General features: G+C 45.3%; 1 protein-coding gene across 1 annotated transcript in view; it reads right to left on the bottom strand.

The window, feature by feature from the left end:
- Nucleotides 1-22,169, bottom strand: part of LOC145342449 (sodium- and chloride-dependent neutral and basic amino acid transporter B(0+)-like) — an 81,118-nt gene that overhangs the window by 21,024 nt on the left and 37,925 nt on the right. Inside the window, exons 6-7 of the mRNA XM_080188012.1 lie at nt 14,351-14,489; nt 6,831-6,963 (exon numbers count right to left, since the gene is read on the bottom strand). Of these exons, the coding sequence (XP_080044138.1) occupies nt 6,831-6,963; nt 14,351-14,489 (272 nt within the window). The remainder of the gene's footprint in view (nt 1-6,830; nt 6,964-14,350; nt 14,490-22,169) is intronic.

Below are 22,169 nucleotides of genomic sequence, written 5' to 3'. Positions count from 1 at the left end.
GAGTTGAGATTCCACTATCCCCCTACTAGTGAGATTCATATTATGGCTTCTGTATTGTACATTGTGAACCGTAAATTCCTATTACTTACCTCTCTGAACAAAAAAGAGAGAACACCTCCTATTTTTTCGTCTGTTTTACACACATAATTTTTTGAGAAAATTCCACTCTACTTTTCCTTTCCTTTTTTAATAACAAGGTATATAACTTCACTTTTAGCCAACTTGTATTGCATCTACCATGTGTTTGCTCACTCGATCATTTTGATTAAATCACCTTGAAGCCTCCTCGCATCTACCAGACAACTCACAATTTCACCAAGTTTTGTATCATCAGCAAACCTGGAAATGTTACATTTGGGGCCAAGCATTGATTTCTGCACCATCCCAAAAGTCACTGCCTGCCACTCGGAAGAAGACAGTAAAAAGTCTGACAACACCAGGTTTTCGTCCAACCTATTTATTTGATAGTAAACTCACTAGCTTTCGAGGGGTTTCCCTCTTCTTCAGGTGAATGGAGAGTTCTGGCCTCAGACAGAGCATATAAAGCACAGTTTACAGATTACTGATTAGAATGCGAATCTTTACACCTAACCTGCTGTTCAAGTCCTAAAGTGGCCAACAATGTGTGTGGAAGGAGCACTGATCACAGGTTAAAGAGATGTGTATTGTCTCCAGACAGTACAGTAAGTGAGGTTTTGCAAACCCAGGCAAGTCACGGGGGTTACAGATAGTGCGACATGAACCCAAGATCCCTTTGAGACCGTCCTCATGTGTGCAGAACTTGGCTATCAGTCTCTGCTCAGCGACTCTACGCTGTCGTGTGTCGTGAAGGCCGCCTTGGAGAATGCTTACCCGAAGGTCAGAGGCTGAATGCCCGTGACCACTGAAGTGTTTGCCAACAGGAAGGGAGCAGTCTTGCCTGGTGATTGTCGAACGATGTTCATTCATCCGTTGTCGTAGCGTCTGCATGGTCTCCCCAGTGTACCATGCTTCGGGACATCCTTTCTTGCAACGTATCAGGTAGACAATGTTGGCTGAGTTGCAAGAGTATTTACCGTGTACCTGGTGGATGGTATTCTCACGTGTGATGATGGTATCCATGTCGATGATCCGGCATGTCTTGCAGAGGTTGCTGTGGCAAAGTTGTGTGGTCACTGTTCTCCTGAAGGCTGGGTAGTTTGCTGCGAACAATGGTCTGTTTGAGGTTGCGTGGTTGTCTGAAGGCAAGAAGTGGGGGGTGTGGGGATGGCCCTGGCGAGATGTTCGTCTTCATCAATGATATGTTGAAGACTCCGGAGAAGATGTCGTAGCTTCTCCGCTCCGGGGAAGTACTGGACAGAGTACCCTTTGTTGTCCACTGTGTCCTGTGTTTGTCTTCTGAGGAGATCGGTGCGGTTTTTCGCTGTGGCGCATCGGAACTGTCGATCTATGAGTCGAGCGCCATATCCTGTTCTTATGAGGGCATCTTTCAGCGTCTGGAGGTGTCTGTCACAATCCTCCTCATCTGAGCAAATCCTGTGTATACGGAGGGCTTGTCCATAGGGGATGGCTTCTTTAACATGTTTAGGGTGGAAGCTGGAGAAGTGGAGCATTGAGAGATTGTCTGTGGGCTTGCGGTACAGTGAGGTGCTGAGGTGACCATCCTTGATGGAGATGCGTGTGTCCAAGAATGCAACTGATTCTGGGGAATAGTCCATGGTGAGTCTGATGGTGGGGTGGAATTTGTTGATATCATCATATAGTTGTTTCAGTGATTGTTCACCATGAGGCCAAAGGAAGAAAATGTCATCGATGTATCTAGTGTATAGCATCGGTTGAAGATTCTGTGCAGTGAAGAAGTCTTGTTCGAACCTGTGCATGAAGATGTTGGCATATTGAGGTGCAAATTTGGTCCCCATGGCTGTTCCGTGTGTCTGGATGAAAAACTGGTTGTTGAAGGTGAAGACATTGTGGTCCAGGATAAAGTGGATGAGTTGTAAAATTGCATCTGGAAACTGGCAGTTGTCAGCATTGAGTACTGAGGCAGTCGCAGCAATGCCATCGTTGTGGGGGACGTTGGTGTGGAGCGCTGAGACATCCATTGTGACGAGGAGTGTCCCTGGTTCAACTGCTCCATGTGTGCTGAGTTTCTGTAGAAAGTCCGTAGTGTCGCGACAAAAGCTGGGGGTGACCAACTTCAGTGGTCATGGGCATTCAGCCTCTGACGTTCGGGTAAGCATTCTCCAAGGCAGCCTTCACGACACACGACAGCGCAGAGTCGCTGAGCAGAGACTGATAGCCAAGTTCTGCACACATGAGGACGGTCTCAACAGGGATCTTGGGTTCATGTCGCACTATCTGTAACCCCCGTGACTTGCCTGGGTTTGCAAAACCTCACTTACTGTACTGTCTGGAGACAATACACATCTCTTTAACCTGTGATCAGTGCTCCTTCCACACACATTGTCGGCCACTTTAGGACTTGAACAGCAGGTTAGGTGTAAAGATTCGCATTCTAATCAGTAATCTGTAAACTGTCTGTGCTTTATATGCTCTGTCTGAGGCCAGAACTCTCCATTCACCTGAAGAGGGAAACCCCTCGAAAGCTTGTGAGTTTACTATCAAATAAATCGGTTGGACTAAAACCTGGTGTTGTCAGACTTTTTACTGTGTTTACCCCAGTCCAATGCCGGCATAGCCACATCATGACTCGGAAGAAGACCCATTTAGCTCTATTTCCCGTCTGTCAACCAATTCTTGGTCCATGCCAATATATTACCCCCATGCTATATACTTGAATTTTGCCCATTAACCTCTTATGAGGAACCTTATGAAAAGCCTTTTGAATGTCCAAATGAACTACATCCACTGGTTTTCCCTTATCTATTCTACTAGTTGCATCCTGAAAAAACTTAAGTTGAATCATTAAGCGTGATTTGTCTTTCATAATTCCATGCTGGCTTAATCCAATTCTGTTAATGCTTTCCAAATGTCCTGTAATCACATGTTCTATAATAGTATCTAACTTCTTCCCCAGTACTGACGTCAGGGTAACTGGTCAGTGATTCTCAATCTTTCAACACTTTGTCAATTTTTTTGATAGCTGGGAGCTTTACACCATTAAGGCAGGTGGAGCAGAGGTACGCCGGTGAAGCCGGCTTCAGAGCTGTTGGGTGCCATGGCACAGGGCATCTTGATCTACTAGTGCACCAGGGGACCTCCCCCCACCTCTCTTGGATAACGGAGCCCCTCCCATCATCAGTAGCGTTGCTACACTCACGTGTTACTCACATCGGGGCATCAGGACCCTGTTGTTAAGTACCCTGGCGGACCCCTGACATGGCACCCTCATGAGCGACTCTGTGGTTCACCCCTGCTTGCCTCCCCCGCATAAGACCCATCCCCTTGGAGAGCTCCCCCCTTGATGACCACCCCCTTTCAGAGTTCCCCCTTGCATAAGCTTTTCATCATTGTGCATACTCCCTGTCACAGCCCCACCCCCACTCAGGCTCCACCCCCACCTTAGGCCAATCTCCTTGGTACTGCTCCTGGCACTTATGGTGCTCAACCGGGCACTGACAGGGTGTCAATTGGGCACTGCCAGAGTGCCTGATGGGCATAGCCACGTTGGAACATCCCGGTGGGCACTATCTGACCATACCCCGACGACCCAGGAGCTTCAATGGCCTCCGATCCCCTAATTTGACCATGATGCCGGGTCTCCGCCACTGCATGGTATTAGTGAATCTCGCTAGTGTGATGTCTCGCCGGCAAGGTGGGATGCATCTGGGAGGATGGTAGCAGTCAAACCAAATTGCGTATCTACGTTTAAATATAGTCATTTCTATGCTAATAGATTTGCAGCAAAAGAGGGCTTGAAGCCATTCCACGACAAAACAGGGCTTGGAAGATAGATATCCCATTCTTGCCTATCGCGGATCAGATTTTTGGAGCCAGATCTTTCCGAAGATTCTAAGGGTGCGATCTTATGAAACAAATTCTAATGGTGTAATCTGTAATCTTACAAAAGAACTTCTCAGGCCTGAACGAGCACAGAAACAGAAAGTTTCATTCTTGATTTTTCGGCGAGTTGAAAAAAATGAAGGCGGCTGCAGAGCTCCAGGGGTGTCATTACGCAGGTGCCCCAATCTCCTAATGCACTGTGTACACACAGCATACAAAGTGAAGGGGGATCCTCGACACCAGCCCTCCTCCACACAATGACTCCATCCCGCTGATCACCTCTCTGTACATTGACTCCCCGATCGCTGTCCTCCCTGATCACCCATAACCCCCATTTGCTGCCCCGGCCAATTGCCATCTGATTCCAATTGCTGGCCTGGCTGATTGTCCCTCCCCACCCGATTGCTGCCCCAGTTGATCAAACATCTCCTGCAGAGATCCCCCTTCCCTCACGGAATTGCCCCCATTGCCTCCCCCCATCATGGTCCTGCCTTCTCTCAGGATCACCCCCCACACCTTGTTGGCAATGCTAGAGTGCCAGGCAAACACTGCCTGGCCCTGCCCCTGACCACCGGTGGGGAGGGTTCAATGGCCTCTGTTCCCAACGGTGAGGATGTTATGTGTGGTCCCTGTTGGTGGGGACCATACATGATCTTCGCTGGTGAGGACCTCAATCAGTGTGCAGGTAACGGCAAGGGAGTCCAGATGATAGCCCTCTTTGGGCACGATTTTGTGGGCAAATCTGTGCCGGTAACGTTGCAAGAGGTGAAAAACCGTTTTTCATTTCTCGCCTGATCTTACTGGTAAGCCCACTCCCTCTAAGTGCTGAAGTAGCGAAGAAAACGGAAGAGGTTTGCACCATTATTTTGGCAAATTTGAAAATGTATACTTATAGCTCTTAGTGCAAGGACATCTCTACCCATATAGATTCCACATCATGACTTTCCAAGTCAATATCCCTCTTCACTATCGATTTCCTCCTTTACTAAAAGTACTACCCCACCTCCTTTCCCTTTTTGTCTGTCGTTTGTATTAATTAAGATCCTTGGGTGATCCAATCCTTGGTAACTCTGCAGCCATGTCTCTGTAATTGCAACTACATAATAACCAGTCTTTTTTTTGTGCTATTAATTCATTTACTATGGCGACAATTTTCCCGATTTGGAACTAAGTGCCCATGCCAGCGGGAAACCTGGAGTGTTTCCCACTGGCGTTAGCAGCTCTGTCAGGTGCGATTCCCCCACCTGGAAGATGCTCTTGAGCTGAACTCAGGGAACATGTCAGCCAGACTTGCTGTTCCAAGATTGCTGTGTCATTTCTAAAGGATACCCTCCAAAAAAAAAATCGTGCCTCTCCTGTCCACCACTGACCAGGTGAGCACCAGCAAACCCCTCACCAAAGAGGGGCATCCAGCCCCCGATTCATAAATAATGGATACCCCCCCACATCATGCATGCATGAGGGTGACCAGACCCCCATAACCCAGACTCTACACTCAGGCCCCCTTCCCCTCAGAAACCTATTCAAGCCACCCTTTAGGCCACATGACAAAGTAGTGCAAACGGTGCAGTGTACTGTCACCAGCGTTCTGGCACTGGGACACTGGATGCGTCAGGTCCAGTGGCCATTTGCCTCTCTACCATTGCCAAGTATCTCTGAAGGGTTCTGTGGGTTTGGGCTGGGGGGTGGGGGGAAGGGGTTGGCCTCATTACTCTCCCCTCAGATAGGAATTTTGTGGCTGGCCTGCCTCTTCCAGCCCTGGCAGACCTCAAGGTCACCCTGGCCGGTGATTTCAGGCAGCCCTGCGATTAACATCTGCATTCTTACCTGTTAGCTGTGCAAATTTTGAACTGGGCAGGTTACTTTAATCTCCATGTCCCCTGGTCACCTGGCAGCCTTTCATATCACTGCAGCACTCCATTCTGCAGCACAGATTTCACATACTCCCCCCTCCCCCGCACCCTACGGACCTTGGTCCTGGTTTTGTGCCGATGTAACGTGTCTGCTTGTACTAGTCCCACCTTCCCGGAACCAGTCCCAATGTCCCAGGTCAGAATCCCTCCCTCCTACACCATTTCTCCAGCCACATATTCATCTGGTATATCCTATTATTTTTATTCTTGCTTTACTAACAAAAGTAGCTGAGACGTGAGCAGTTAGAAATCTTCCAAATTTACTGATTTATTTACGCCAATCTACTGTTTGTCTTGCTCTTCGCCTCCTGTTATTTTATCTCTATTAATAAACACCTTTAAACCAATGTGATAATTTGTTAATCCAATGCCAATTAACCACTTGGACACTGACATTGAAAAATTTAAACTGCGGAGTTGAAAATCGATAATAAAATTGTTTTCAGAAATTAAACAAATTAAGTTTTAATTTTTTTATTTACTTCAGATTTATTTCTTTCTTCTTTTTCTCTTAATATAAGCTTTCTCTCCCTATCTTTATTTCTTATTTTATCTGATTTACCACTCTAATTCACTCTCCATTTTAGTTATCCCCCAGATGTTTTCCTAATTTATAAATCTTATTGGTTCTAGAGATGCGCAGTTTTCTCCAAATTCACAAAGATATCCCATTGCCCTTGGAATGCATTTATCAGCTCACATTTCTCGCAAGTTTCAGCACAAAATTAGATTAGAGATTTAAGGTGTGGAAAAATATCTGATCAACTGCTGTCTTTCAGGAGAAAAATCCTCACAATTCATTCAGGCCTCCAGTGCTCACGAATTATGGCTCTTTCACTCCCCTAACAGTCATGGTTAACATCATCCGTGAGATAAACCAGTTCACTTCACAAATGATTTATAAATTTGAGTTTTATTGTTACAGAAATGTTTATTTTGTCATAGTTTGACACTAATCATCGTCAATCATGTTACCTTTCCTGAAGACTTGATTCCTCTCGATACTGATATCGCAGTTAGAATCCAGGCCAGAAGCAAACACAGAGCTAAGTACCAGACAATCTCCCCAGTTTCATCGATTGAACTTGATCGCCGCAAAGCCACCTTACTGAAAAAAAATGAAAAATGAAAACATCTCATGCCAAGATACTGTTCATTACATAAAGTTCAGGTTTTAGACAATTATTGAAATCAAATTTGATATTTTTTTCTTTGTGTTTATGGCAACCAGCCTTCTGCCATCAGGACAGAGAAGGACCCAAGGAATGCAAGAATTTATTGACTCCAGCTCAGCCTTCAACACTATTATTACCACAAATCTCATCTCCAAACTCCGTGGCCTGGGCCTTGGCTTTACCCTCTGCGATTGGATCCTGAAGTTCCTAACTCGCAGACCATAGTCAGTAAGGATGGGCAACAACACCTCTTCCTTGATCATCCTCAACACCAGTGCCCCACAAGGCTGTGTTTTCAGCCCCCTACTATACGCCTTATATACCTATGTCACCAAATTCCCCTCCAATTTGATTTTCAAGTTTGCTGATGACACCACCACAGTGGATCAGATCTCAAACAATGACAGAGTACAGGAATGAGATAGAGAATGTGGTGAACTGGTGCGGTGACAATAATCTCTCCCTGAATGTCATCAAAACGAAGGAGATCGTCTTCGACTTCAGAACGCATAGAGGAGAACATGTCCCTGTCTGTGATAATGGAGACGATGTAGAAAGGGTCGAGCACTTCAAGTTTCTAGGTGTTCAGATCACCAAAACCCTGTCCTGGTCTCCCCCCATGTCAACATTATAATTACGGGAGCCCACCAACTCCTCTACTTTCTAGGAAGGCAGGAAATTTGCCACGTCAGCTACGATTCTCACCAACCTTTACAGATGCACCCTAGAAAGCGTTTTTTCTGGTTGTATCACAGCTTGATATGGCTCCTGCTCTGCCCAAGACCGCAAGAAACTACAAAAAGTCGTGAATGTAGCCCAATCTATCACGCAAACCAGCCTCCCATCCATTGACTCTGTCTACACACCCCAGTGCCTCGGCAAAGCAGCCAGCAATAATTAAGCAGTCCACATATTCTCTCTTCCACCTTCTTCTATGAGGTAAAAGATACAAAAGTCTGAAGTCACGTACCAACTGACTCAAGAACAGTTTCTTCTCTGTTGCCGTCAGACATTTGAATGGCATTAAGTTGATCTTTCTTCACACTCTAGCTATAATTGCAACATTACATTTTGCACTGTCTCGTTTCCTTCTCTATGAACAATATGCTTTGTCTGTATAGCACACAAGAAACAATACTTTTCATTATATGCTAATACATGTGACAATAATAAATCAAATCAAAGAATTGCTAGACATGGAATGGACAATACAAAAGCAAAATGCTGTTGACATTGGAAATCTGAAATAAAAAGAGAAAACATGAAACATTCAGCAGGGCAGATAGCACCTGTGTAGAGAGTAACAGAAGTAATGGGCGAATTACCTGTCTATTGGTTGATCCTTAAGTGGGCAATTAATGACAATTTAAAGGCCTCAGCCTGCCACTGCTTATATTAATCCGGCTGCAGGTGGAGCTGTCACCATGTGCAGAATACGATAAATAACCCTGTGTGAGTTACGTGTAGTCTTGAGGGGTGGGAACGGGATGTGGAGGTTCACAGGCTGTGACTGAGGGTCCCAGCATCAGGAAAAGGAGTCTTACTGGGAGACTCACTCTGTCCTTGTGACCAACCCTCACCCCCTCTCCCCCACTTCATCCCATGACCTCTGCCCTATAAAACTTCTTTGGCCATCACTTACCCCATGCCAGGGTCACTCTGCAATCATGGACCTCTGGTGGGTGTTGCTCTGGCAGCAGCCACTTCCTCCTTGGTAACAATGTCAGAGATGTCAACCTCTGGTTGCCAAGCATCTCTTAGTTGGTGGGACATCAGCCCCTGGGATTCTGATACTGATGGCCTTTCAACTGCCTGATTCACTTATGGTTCAAGGGGCCTTGCCTAAACGTGGCAACACAGGTCTCTCCAGCTGGCAAGTGAGAAGCCAGTCACCTCCACAATATTCTGTTCATATTTTGGATTTTTCGGCTTTCTACAGATCAATTTCCTGCTATTCTTACCATATTCTTCCTGGTTATTAATTGAATTTTTGTTTGAATATTTGTCATGAATCTCCATTGTCTGTTTTATCCTGACTTTTATTTTCTTTGTCATCCAGGATGCATTAGATGTTGTATCTTTGTTCTTCTAAGAAATTTGCCATGTTTTGCAACTGAACTGTCTCTCCTGAGTAACCTTCCAGGGACCCGGGTTTGATACCAGGCTTGGGTCACTGCCTGTGTGGAGTTTGCATGGTTTTTCTCCAGGTGCTCTGGTTTCCTCCCACAGTCCAAAAGATGTGCTGGTTAGGTGCACTGGCCATGTTAAATTCTCCCTCAGTGTACTCGAATAGGCACCGGAGTGTGGCGACTAGGAGATTTTCACAGTAACTTCATTGCACTGTTAATGTAAGCCTACTTGTGACACTGATAAATAAACTTAAAAACAAACCTTAAATTTCAATTTTCTACTTCTGCTTTACCCTGGAACTACCTTTTCCAAAGTTAACTCTGCTAGATCCCTTCGTACATCACTGAAATTTGCTCTTACACAACTGAACGTTAAGCCAGATGGTATTTTGCTCACCGTTGGCTCGATGATTCCCTACTCTAAAACATCACTCTGCTGGTTTCTTTTTCCAAAGTGAAATCCAACACTGCTCCTTCATTGTTGGACTGGAGACAGATTGATTGAGGAAGTTCTCCTGTGCATGTGTTGATATCTTCTTTTTTCTACCATTAACACATTCTTAAGCTAATGTGGACCCGGAAAATAAAGTCGAGTATTACTACTCTATTTTCGTTACATGATTTTGGACAAATTTCCTCATGCATCTCCTTCTGAATACTTTGCATTCTGTAAAAGAAAAGCCTCGACCAATGTAACAACTCATTCTGTTCCACAACATAAACACAATAAATTCAGACCTGGTACCTGGTTAATCCTCTCCATTTTGAACTCAAACATCAACCTTCATCAGTATTGCCACTCTTGCTTCCCCTTTTGACTGACAAAATTTAATTCTTCCTTCACTACTTCTGCAATTTTTGTCACTTTTAGTTTCATTTCTAATTTTACAGCTGTTGCTCTGGGTTCATTTTTACATCTCTTCGCTATTTTCTGTTTCTCCTCTCCCTCGCAAATTTGTAAAAGCCCTCCCTAAACTGTATTTGGAGTAAGCCTGAGATAACGACATTTAAGGTACCATTTATCAATCTTTTTCTTAGCAATTCAAACATTGCCTGAACATGGCCTGAAGAAAAGCAACACAGCTGCTCCCTATGGCCACGATCCTCCCACCTCGTCCAGCCCTGTTGATCAGGGTGGTGAGGTGATAAGATAGCATACAAAGTAAGAAATCAGAAACGTGCCCAGTCTGATGCCGTTACTGATCTCCCCAGCCACTTTTTCTGGCCATGAATTGCTTCTTGCCCAAAATGGGTGTGGGCTACATTAGCATACACTTGCATGGATTTAAATATCATTTGTGAGTTCAGCGTGAATCACAGCTGCTCTTTGTATGGTTCAAGCACAACAGTGATGAAGGTGAACAAGGAAATGAGTATCACTGAGTATGGGAGGATGTCTCAGCTGCTGCCATGTAGGGGGGTTTGCATGGGTGCAGGGATTGGGTGGGGCTCGTGCCAGTCTAGGGATCCTTAGACTGGAGTTTGCTGCCGGCTTGGGGATCATGTTTGCATTCCCCCTGCCCACTGACCAACCACCGGTTGTACATGCAGTCGAATGCCAACTCCACTAATGTCGCACTGGTTACCGTGCCATCTGTTTGCTGGACAGACTCTCTGATTTCTGCTGACATTCCATGCAGGCCCCACTAACAGTTACAAGAACCAGACCAGGCAGCTGTTGCCCCAGTCAAGGGAGCGCTGCAGGTGTTAACACGGCTCCTCACACTGTATGGACTCTGCACTGCTGCCTTCAATGAGAACCTATTTTGTGCTGGTAACAAGGGTGCTTCGCCATCAGCTATCTGAACTGTAAGCCATGCCGACAGCCATGGCAGCAGACATCCAAGTGGCTACACCCATGTTTATGCTCCAGGGGTGGGGTTCTCATATATATGTTGTGCCCCTGAACCACTCAGAGAGTGCCATGGAACTGTTCTCTTTCTCCCCCAACAGCTCACTGCTCTTTCCTCAAAGGCAGTGAAGATACGCAGCTCGAGGGCCCTACATCTGATATTCTGCTGCTCCCAGCGATTATGGGCCATCTTATCCTGTGGGGATGAAAGGGAGGATTGAAAACCTGATGGCTGGGAAGGCACAGGATGTCGCGGGTAAGGTCAGTTGGGCAGTTTGTTGGGGCACCTTCATAACCACCTTTATACTCTATGTGCCTCCCCAGCAACACATTGATGTGGTGCATGACACCAGGGATAGTGCCAGCATCCAGACTCATGGGAACACGAGTTGCCAGGAGGGAATGAGGGTACTGGATGGATAACCTCATGGACTGTGCCCAGTAGCCCGAGGAGAAGATTTCCCAGTCTTCGGTCCACAACTGTGTCCACCAGGTGACGGAAGCCCAATGTGCCTGGGCAGCTCAGTACATCAATTCTGACATGAGTCGGGCCCAGCAAGAAGCCCAGGCTGCAGGACTGGCCGCCGTTGCCAGAATGCCAAATGTGCAGAGGGCCCTAAGTGGCACGCTCGTCACCTAGTGGGAGGAGGTCGGAGGATGCGGTCTCAGGGCTGTGTGGTTCTGTGTGCTCATGGGGCCCTGTCGACTGGGACTGCTCTGGATGAGTGCTTGGAGTGCCACTGCAGTCAAGGGTCCGGCACATGTACTGAGTAAAAAGTCTGACAACACCAGGTTTTAGTCCAACCTAAAACCTGGTGTTGTCAGACTTTTTACTGTGTTTACGCCAGTCCAACGCCGGCATACCCACATCATGACATGTACTGAGAACTGGGGATCGTATTCTCAGTGGTCCGGAGGGCCTTTCTCATGCAGAACAATGCTCTGAGCCCCTGTGGATACGGTTGGGGTGCAGTCATCCCTGTGGGAGGTGGATCATAGACAGATTAATCACAGCTATGGGGTGCAATAATGTTTATTAGCCAATTTTAACAGTACATATGACCCTATCCTTAACTGTAATGCATGCCTTTACCCCTATCCTCTTGGTGACCTTACAACTTCTTTCTTTTACGTGGCTTATGTTTCATCCAGGTGACCCCAGGATGCACATCAGAACTAGAGGCAGTTAGTGTGTTCCGCATTCTGTGGCCTGTGATGCTCTTTCCCTGGAGATGCCATAGTTGCAGTGATGGCCTGAGTACCACGTAATGCCATGCCATGTAATGCCATACTAGTTCCTGCACCTGAAGGCTGTTGGACTCCTCAAAACAGCCTGGCACTTGCTGAGTGTTGCTGGCAGCCCCTCCTGCAATCCCCGGCTCTGCTGCTGCATCTTCAGCAGAATAAATCCCAGTGGCCTGGCACCTAGGTACCCTCCACCTATGTCCATGGCTCTGGCAGACCTTTGCGTGCCTGAACACGCATATGTTCCTGCCTCCACCTGATATACATTAAAGACTGTGTTGTGCACACCAGAGATTTCCCCAGAAGCCTCACCGCAAACATGTCCATTGTGGTGATTGCATCTGTGCTAATCGATTATGTGGTTAGTGTTTGTGTCCAATGTATGGTGCTGGCCTCAGAAGATTCCTCAGGGCCTTTCTCTGAGGTGTCCTCGCCACTGTCATCAGGCATCTCAGCTGGAGCAGTGGTGGGGGGCAGTGACTCCTGGTGGGCTGGGCGCACCAAAGTTGTTTCCTGCGACAAGGGATACATGGGTAAGTGCATGGCAGGGACAAATGTCTGCACAGATCACAACTTACTTGAGTTAGGTCATATGCATAAAGGATTTCTGGATCCTCACTTCCATGCCTAACCCTGATCTGATGTGGAGATGCCGGCGTTGGACTGGGGTAAACATAGTATGAAGTCTCACAACACCAGGTTAAAGTCCAACAGGTTTATTTGGTAGCAAATGCGATTAGCTTTGGGGGCTTTGAAACGGCAAAGCCCCAAAAGCTAGTGGTGTTTGCTACCAAATAAACCTGTTGGACTTTAACCTGGTGTTGTGAGACTTCTTACTACGTTAACCCCGACCTGGCCATCAGCCATGGAACTATCCTCTTTCTCCCCCAACAGCTCACTGCTCTTTCCTCAAAGACAGTGAGGATACAAAGCTCGGGGGTCCTACCTCCGGTATTGTGTCGCTGCCGGTGATTATGGGCCATCTTATTCTGTGGGGACAGAAGGGAGGATTGAAAGCCTAATGGCTGGGAGGGCACAGGATGTGGAGGCTAAGGTCGATTGGGCAGTGTTTGTTGGGGCTGTGCCTCAGCAAGCAGCGGCTGGGGCAGGGAAAGGGTGGGGGCGTGCCAGAAGGGTTGCAGGAAGATGCTAGGGTGTCAGCTGGTCAGGTGCTGGAAGGCTACGAGGTGTCAGGGATGGTGGTGGCCGCGGGGGTGGGGGGGGGGGGGGGGGGAGGGTGGTGCTGCTGGTGGGGCTGGGAGGCGGTGGTTTAGGATTGATATGGACATTGCAAGGGTATTGGATGGGACTGATGACAGGATGGGATGAACACTCACTCTTGCTGCCTGAACGAGGTCATTCATTTTCTTCCAGCACTTGTGGCCAGTCCTCCATGCCAGTGCATGGGCATTCACTGCAATGGTCACTGCTTCACAGGCCTCATTGCCAACCCGACCCCTGGGTTTTCGCATGTTCTAGGGAAAAACAAAACATCCCTCCTCTCCTCTACAGTGTTCAGCAATGGCGCAGCTCTCTTTTCACGAGGGAGTCACCTCTTGGGGTAGCTCTTTGCAGTACCATCTACTTGGCATGACAGACTGGTTCATCATTAGTGCTTATATGCAGCTTTCCCTTGTTAATGCCACACAACTGTGGCCACTTTGGGTGAGTTACACACCGGCAGGGTTCATGCTGGCAAGAATTGCATCAAGGTTCTTTCATTGCACTCAGTGTTGTAAGATTGCTGTGTGTGGTGCGCTAAAAAAAAAAATGACAGTTAACACTTGCTTTCAGACTTTATTGAAATTTGTTTGTAAAATCGTGCTCTATATCTTTGGTCCCAATATGGACTATGACCTCTGGCTGTTTCCATTTTCCTCACAGAATATCATGCACCTGCTTTAATCTGGCACCATGGGGGCAATATGCCATTTGGCAAACACAGTTAGAGAATCATTTGTCTATGCCCAAACTATCAACTTCCTGTGCCTATCAGTTTCTCTGTGCCTCATTATGTGAGACATTCACCCAATTACAATTACCAAGATGAAGCTGCTAGTACAGTTCTGTAATGTTCTGAAGCAATTTACTTACTCCCAATATTGCTCACTTGGTCCCTGGAGAGGAAGGTAGATTTCTGATCCATTTGGACAAGTTTCATTGTTTACATGCAGCCATGTTGTATTAACGATTTCAAAATGTCCATCACCCAGAGTGAGGTTGCAGAGTGGATCTAGAGAATGGGGAATTTGAAACACGGAAAGAATTACATTTATATAATAGCTGTATCCCAGAGTGTTCTCCAATTAAATAATTTTGAGTGTGGGTCACTGTTGTAATGTAGGAATCACGACTTCCAATATGTTCTCATCCAAGCAAGTGAAAAGTATTCCATTCCATTCCTGACTTGTGCCTTGTTGCTAATGGACAGACTTTGAGGATTCAGGAGGTGAATTATTTGCTGCAGACTTTCTAGTGTCTGACCTGCTCTTGTAGCCACAATATTTATATAACAGTTCCAATTCAGTTTCCGGTCAAATTAACCACAAGATGTTGGTACTTGGAATTCAATTACATAATATCAAGAAGATATGGTTGAATTATTTCTAGTTGCAGATGCTCATTGCCTGGCACATGCATGGCATAAATGTTACATGCTCAAGCCTGAATATTGTCTGAGCCTTACTGCATATGTAGCTACAGTATTTATAAGGCACGTCCAGTCCAGTTTCTAGTCGATAGTAACCCCCAGGATGTTGTACGTGGGTGGACTTTTGTTTTAGATCATTGTACATGATATAATGAAACACCCAACATATTGTCCACCCCATAATGTATATTTTAATGCACACCTTGGATATGATATTATCTTTATTGAGTTAGGTTGCGAAAATCTATTCACTGTATGTCATGTGTATTATGTGTTCTGTATCAGTCTGCTTGTAAAGGGAGATATTATTTGATATATTGCATAACATAAACTACAACGCTCACTAAAGGCATTAAAGCGTTAAGAATTCCTTGAATGATTCATGACAAAGCCAAAGGAATATTAAAGAATGTTAGGGCTTCAATGCAATTCTATCAAAAATTGAGGTTTTATACACTTTTCGTCCATGCTGCTATACAGAGATAGAGCATGACCCCAAAACAAACCCATGGTAATGTATGACCCCGGTGGTGACTCCATGGAAATACATGATCCCATGATGACCCTTGGGGGATATATGACCCTGTAGCAAACCTTATAGATGTTTCTATTACATCCTTTTTCTTGCATTTATGTGCATCATGGCTAATTGTGTTAACTGCTTCTCATTTCTACTTTTACAATAATAGTTCTTAAGTCTATTATGATTATGATCCACACCATGACCAGCATCAACTCATGACTATGAAGACTACTTTTTTGGTCTTTGCACAGTGGGTAAAATGAGTGACAATGAATGGGCAGCCTGTAGTTTATCAGATACAACATTATTTTCCATTGACTTCAATTGAAAAGAAATTGTGTTCAGTGTGAAATAGGCTGTCGATTCACTATTGCTTGTTTCACACTTTGGGCAAAGACCAATTTTATGTTCATACACCAATTTTTTCTCTCTTGTTGGTTAACTGCCTTTTCTTCTTTCTCACTATCTAGTTATATCTTTTCTGTTAGATTACTTCATTTATTTCCAAATTTCATTACTTGCCAATCATGAGAGAAAATGCTTCCCCGAATATAAATGCATCCTCTAATCCTAACTGAAGGAAGTTCTTCTGACACATAACAAAAAACTCTAAGATACAAGTAACAACATAGATCTTCATCCAACCTGCTGTATCACAGCAAAAATGCCGCCAATTCATGTCACAATCAAAAATGTATCTGCAACAATTCTCTCTTCATAAATTGCACAATACACACTGCCATACCTCTGCATATCCTGGGTTCTCTGTACAGTAAATCTCCCTGTCCTGTATTATGAATGGCACTTTGATAACATCAAGAATTAACGCTTTAAAGAAGACTGTCCCACAGGCCAATTTTACAACTTACAAAACATGAACACTGTAGACCATAAACAAACTAAAGAACATTCTTTCTCTGTAGAAGAATTGTTTTAATAGCCTACTTGTAAAATAAAATCAAGAACAATCAGTTGCAATTAATCCACATACATTTGTTGTTTTAATAGCAATGTGATAAATAGCAAAGTTGAGGGATTTAGGAAGATGAGTAAAGCTTCATCAGCTGTAATGTTGCAAAGTGTAAACATAGAACAAACCGACGGGTGTCAGACAGAATACAACATTGAAAGGTATTGTAGAGATAGATATTGGTTTATTTAAAGTCACCATGCAGGATCCACTTGACATAGTAACTTGGGTTTATCACTAACATTGGTCCTTTGGTACTCTGCAATCCTTTGTCATATTTATTCAGGAACAGGATGCACAGTCTTTAGCATGGAATCAAACTTTATTAAATTTAAATAGCTAAGGACATTTTATTAAAGATATCATATGAATACAAGTTGATGGTACTGGAATTGACCAAAGGATGCTGGGGCTTGGCTGCAGGAGCCTCATCAATATGTTAGATGGTCTTCATAGAATTGTTATGGTGCAGGAGGAGGCCATTTGGCCAACGTGTCTGCACCGGCTCTCCAAACGAGCATCATGGCTTAGTGCCGTTCCATTGCCTTTCTCTGCACCACAGCACATTAGTTCTAGTCATCATTTAATGCCCCCTTGAATGCTTCGATTGAACTTGCCTCCACACTTCCAGATATTGGCCAGAATTTTACCGGCACACCCGCCCCGGAATCAGGGCAGGCAAGACTTGCAGAGCAGAATTCTCCATTGGCCTCAGGTGGGATTTTACAAGCCTCACCCGAGTGAGGTTGTAAAATCCCGGTATGTGTGTTCCAGGTCCGAATCACTTGCATGTTTAAAACTCTTTTTCTTGCTTCACATTTGCTTCTTTTGTGGATCACTTTAAATCTGTGCCCTCTCATTCTTGATCCTTTTATGAATGGGAACAGTTTCTCGCTATCTACTCTGTCCAGCCATCTCATGATTTTGAGCATCTCTGTGAAATTCATGTACATAAGAACATAAGAAATAGGAGCAGGAGTAGGCCAACTAGCCCTTCGAGCCTGCCCCGCCATTCAATAAGATCATGGCTGATCTGTCGTGGCTCAGTTCCACATTCCCGCCCTCTCCCCATAACCCTTAATCCCCTCTCTCATCAAAAACCCATCAACCCGCGTCTTAAAAATATTTAGCGAGGCAGCCTCCACCACTTCAACGGGCAGAGAATTCCAGAGATTCACTACCCTTTGAGTGAAGAAGTTCCTCCTCAACTCTGTTCTAAACCGCCCCCCCCCACCTTTATCTTGAGGCTATGCCCCCTAGTCCTACTATCCTTTCTGAGCGGGAAGAGTCTCTCCACCTCTATCCTATCCATCCCATTCATCATCTTATACGTCTCAATGAGATCTCCCCTCATTCTTCTAAACTCTAACAAGTACAAGCCTAATCTATTCAGCCTCTCCTCATAGCTCAACCCCCTCAACTCCGGCATCAGCCTAGTAAACCTCCTCTGCACTCCCTCCAAGGCTAAAATATCCTTGCGTAAGTACGGCGCCCAAAACTGCACACAGTACTCCAGCTGCGGCCTCACCAATGCCCTATACAGCCGCAGCAAGACCTCCCTACTTTTATATTCAATCCCCCTCGCGATGAAGGCCAGCATCCCATTCGCCTTCCTGACCACCTGCTGCACCTGCAAGCTGGGTTTTTGCGACTCATGCACAAGGACCCTGAGGTCCCTCTGCACCGTCGCCTGCTGCAGTTTTTCTCCATGTAAGTAATAATCCTTCCTACCATTATTCCTACCAAAGTGGACCACCTCGCACTTGCCAACATTAAATTCCATTTGCCATTTCCTGGCCCATTCGCCCAGCCTATCTAGATCCTTCTGTAGACTCTCCCCACCCTCCGCACAATTTGCCTTTCCACCAATTTTGGTGTCATCAGCAAATTTCGACACCCTACACTCGGTTCCCTCCTCCAGATCATCTATATAAATGGTAAATAGCTGAGGCCCCAGCACCGACCCCTGGGGCACTCCACTAGTCACCATCCGCCAATCCGAATAGCACCCATTGACCCCCACTCTCTGCCTCCTATTTGACAACCAGTCCTCTATCCACGCTAACACCCTACCCCCAACTCCATGCCCCCTGACCTTCTGTAATAACCTCATGTGAGGTACCTTGTCAAACGCCTTCTGAAAATCCAGCAAGACCACATCCACCGGCTCTCCTCTATCCACCGCCCTGGACACATCCTCATAATACTCCAGTAAATTTGTCAGACACAACTTCCCTTTAAGGAAACCGTGCTGCGTCTGCTCTATCAAGCAGTTCCCCTCAAGGTGCCTCGCTATTTCCTCCTTGATGACGGATTCTAACATTTTACCTCAGCATTATCCTCATTGATAATTCCTCAAAAATCTCCAACAAGTTAGTTAAGCATCATTTCCCCTTCAGAAATACATACTGGTTCTTTCTACGCAAATCACATATTTTTCATGCGACTTCCACTTCCGTCCTGAATAATTGTTTCTGGCAGCTTGCCCGCCACTGATGTTAAACTAAAATTAAAACAAATTACTGTAGATGCTGGAATCTGAAAGAAATACAGTAAATGCTGGAAAGTCTCAGCAGATCTGACAGCATCTGTGGAGAGTGGACAGAGCTAATGTTTCGAGTCTGGATGACTCTTTGTCAGAGCCGAAGAAAAGAGGAAATAGGATGAGATTTGTATTGTTGTGAAGGTTGCGGGTGGGGGAGCTGTAAGGACTGGACAGAAGGTCAGTGACAGGTGGAGGCTAGGAAGAGATTGACAAAGATGTTGTGGACAAAAAGACAAAGGCAATGTAAATGGTGGTGATCATGGCCAAAAATGGTGGCACTTCAAGAGAAACTGAGTGGTCTTTAATTGCTGGGGCTATCCTTATAACCTTTTTTGAATAAAAGTGAACATTTGCAATCCTACAGTCCTCTGTCACCTTCCCTTAGTCGAGAGAAAACTGGAAGATTATGGCCAGAGCCTTGCAATTTCCATTCTCACTTTCTTCAAATATCCATAGATGCATCTCACGCAGTCCTGGTGCACTGTCAACTTTTAGTACGGATAGTTTATTCAACACATCCTCTATCAATTATGACCCTTCTTATGAATTTCCTTGTCATGTCATGGGTAGCATTTACCTCCTTGTGAAGTATGTTGTAAAGTACGTATTTAATTCCTCAGCCTTCCCCCTGCCTACATGAGTAAATTCCCTTCTCGGTTCCCAATTCGGCCTAACTCCTCCTTTTATCACCCTTTCATTATGTAAATGCCTGCAAAAGACTTCAGGGTTCTCCCTGATGTTGACTGCCAGTCTTTTCTCAAAAAACCCTCTTTGTTTCTCTCATTTGCTCTTTCATCTTCCCTCCACATTTTTCTTGTTTATTTTAATTTCTACCTCCTCTTTTCATTCCGCGAGCTCTGGATTTCCCCTAACCTCCCCTTTTAAGGGAATAAACCTTGACTGTGTTCAGACCATTTCTGTTTTGAAGATCCCCTTGTTCAGGTACAGGTTTTTCATCAACCTTTTGTTCCAAAGCCCAGCTCTTTTATTGTCCATTGAAGCCAGCTCTCCCTGCCATTTATTATTTTTGTTCTGGACTGCCTATTTTCCTTTTCTAACATCTTCCTAAAGCTTCCAATACAATAATCACTGTCTCCTAAATGTTCCCCCAAATGTTCTTCTTTGTATGTTTTGTTAAACACTTGTGTGGTTAAGGGGTGTGAGAAATTAGTATTTTAGTGAAGAGTATAGAAGGAAACAAAATAAGTTGCCCTGCACTAAATGGCTTAACTTCTTAATTCCTTAGAAATATGCAACTGCTCTGCTATACATTGTAATTCTGTGTACAAGGTGCAGTTGGGCATTCCTGGTGCCCCGTGTTAATGACAGAAGATACAACTGAAAACACATTTTCAACTTTAATAAATCACTTCAACATGACAGCAATTATTTGAATGAACTTCAGAAGCAGACAACAACTAGTCTGCTCAGCCTGGGGTCACACTTCACAGTCCCAGTCAACATGATATTGTCAGATATTACCCACAGTCCCATTCTGCATATTAAAAGTCAGATACCACCCGAAGTCTCTCTGTTCAACACCACTGTACTCCAGCAATGAATACAGCAATTCCACAATAATTTTCAGGTAGTAATTACAGAAGATTACGTTCATGGTGTAAGTCAAATGGAGTGCTAAAGGGAATATAAACATAACACCATTCGTACAGCCGAAGGGCCTGTACTGTGCTGTACTGTTGTATGTTCTATGTATTGTATCAGGTTGAATTAATTTCTATTTATTTCAACATTTTTGTGGGGTTGGAATGAAGTAAGATAATGGGAGTGATTTTCCAAACAAAAACTAAGTGACTAACAGATGGGAAAACAGGAGATTTTCCAATTCATTATTTGGGTGACATAGTTGCTTGAATTTTCAGCACTCCCTGCTTATGCTTAACAGTCCACTGGGGGATTCACAACGGTGCGGGGCGGGGGAGGTAGTGGGCGGGTGGTTCCTAATCCTGCCCGAGAGGCTGGCATCATCATGCTGCGCGGGCCACTGTGCATGTGAAATTAGCACATATTTGTGCTGGCTCGTTCATCACCACCCTCCCCATTGCCAGACTCCCAATGGTTTCCCCAATCCCCCACCCACCCGATTGCCGGCCCAGACACAAGCCCTCAACCTGATCGCCAGCCCCACCCCCTCCCTGATGACCAGTCCAGTCGCCACCCCTTCCCCACCAACTGCTGTGCAGAGTGTGCAGTGGATCCCCCAACTCCCACAACCACTTATTGGTCCCCACTTAATCTGGCCCCGCTCCTTGGCACTGCTCTGTGCCTGGTGGGCTGTTCCAAGGTGTCAGGCTAACACTGTCCAAAGGCCTCCCGACCACTCAGGCGGTCCCCAATGGTCTCTGCTCCCATCAGCGAGACCATCGCGCCTGGTCCCTGTTGCTGGTGGTGACCCCCCCTGCCCCCGGCAGGGTTTTAAACATTAGCGAGCCCAGACAATACTGTCCTGGGATCACTCATGACATTCAAATCACTATTTTCATATTTTAATCAGCTCACCCTGTTTTCCTGCATGAGGCAGATTATTGCCATAAGAAGTAGCCCGGGAAAACTGCGATCAGCTGGTCATCTTCCATAATTCCCGTTTCAGGCCGCCTCTCAATATTTCTGGCCTGCCTCACTACTCAAGCAGCATGCTGGGAAAATTGCACTCAATGATTGGAGAGAAGATTGAGAAAGAAATGCCTTGGGTGAGAAAGATGTTGGAGATGATTGTCTGGCTGAAGTTGAGAAATATTGGAATTCAATTGTTGATTGCAAAGAGAGAAACTGATGAGGGAAGAAAAGCTTTTGAAAAATCTTTGCCTATTAGGTACTGAGGTAATTTAAAACATTGCGATAGTTTATTGGCTTGATTTTTAGCAACTCATGGGAAACCATAAGATAAAAGCAAAATATTGTGGGTGCTGGAATCTGAAATAAACACAGAATATACTGGATCAGCTCTGATGAAGGGTCATTCAGACTCAAAACATTGGCTCTATTCTCTCTCCACATGAGACCGGATGAGATTTTCCAGCATTGTCTGTTTTTATATCATGGGGAACCATGTTTTGTGACCAATCAAACTGGAGAAAGTGCATTGAGGAAGGCACCAAACGCATTGCAAGAATGTTGGGAACAAGCAGAGATTAAAACAATCCATCTACCCAACCCGGGACGGCACTACGGCACAATGGTTAGCACTGCTGCCTCACTATGCCAGGG

The sequence above is a fragment of the Carcharhinus amblyrhynchos genome, chromosome 4 (assembly GCF_965287045.1).
Source record: "Carcharhinus amblyrhynchos chromosome 4, sCarAmb.v2.hapA, whole genome shotgun sequence".
Taxonomy (NCBI): Eukaryota; Metazoa; Chordata; class Chondrichthyes; order Carcharhiniformes; family Carcharhinidae; genus Carcharhinus; species Carcharhinus amblyrhynchos.
Note: the sequence above shows the minus strand (reverse complement) of the source record. Positions and strands in the feature narration are given on the sequence as shown.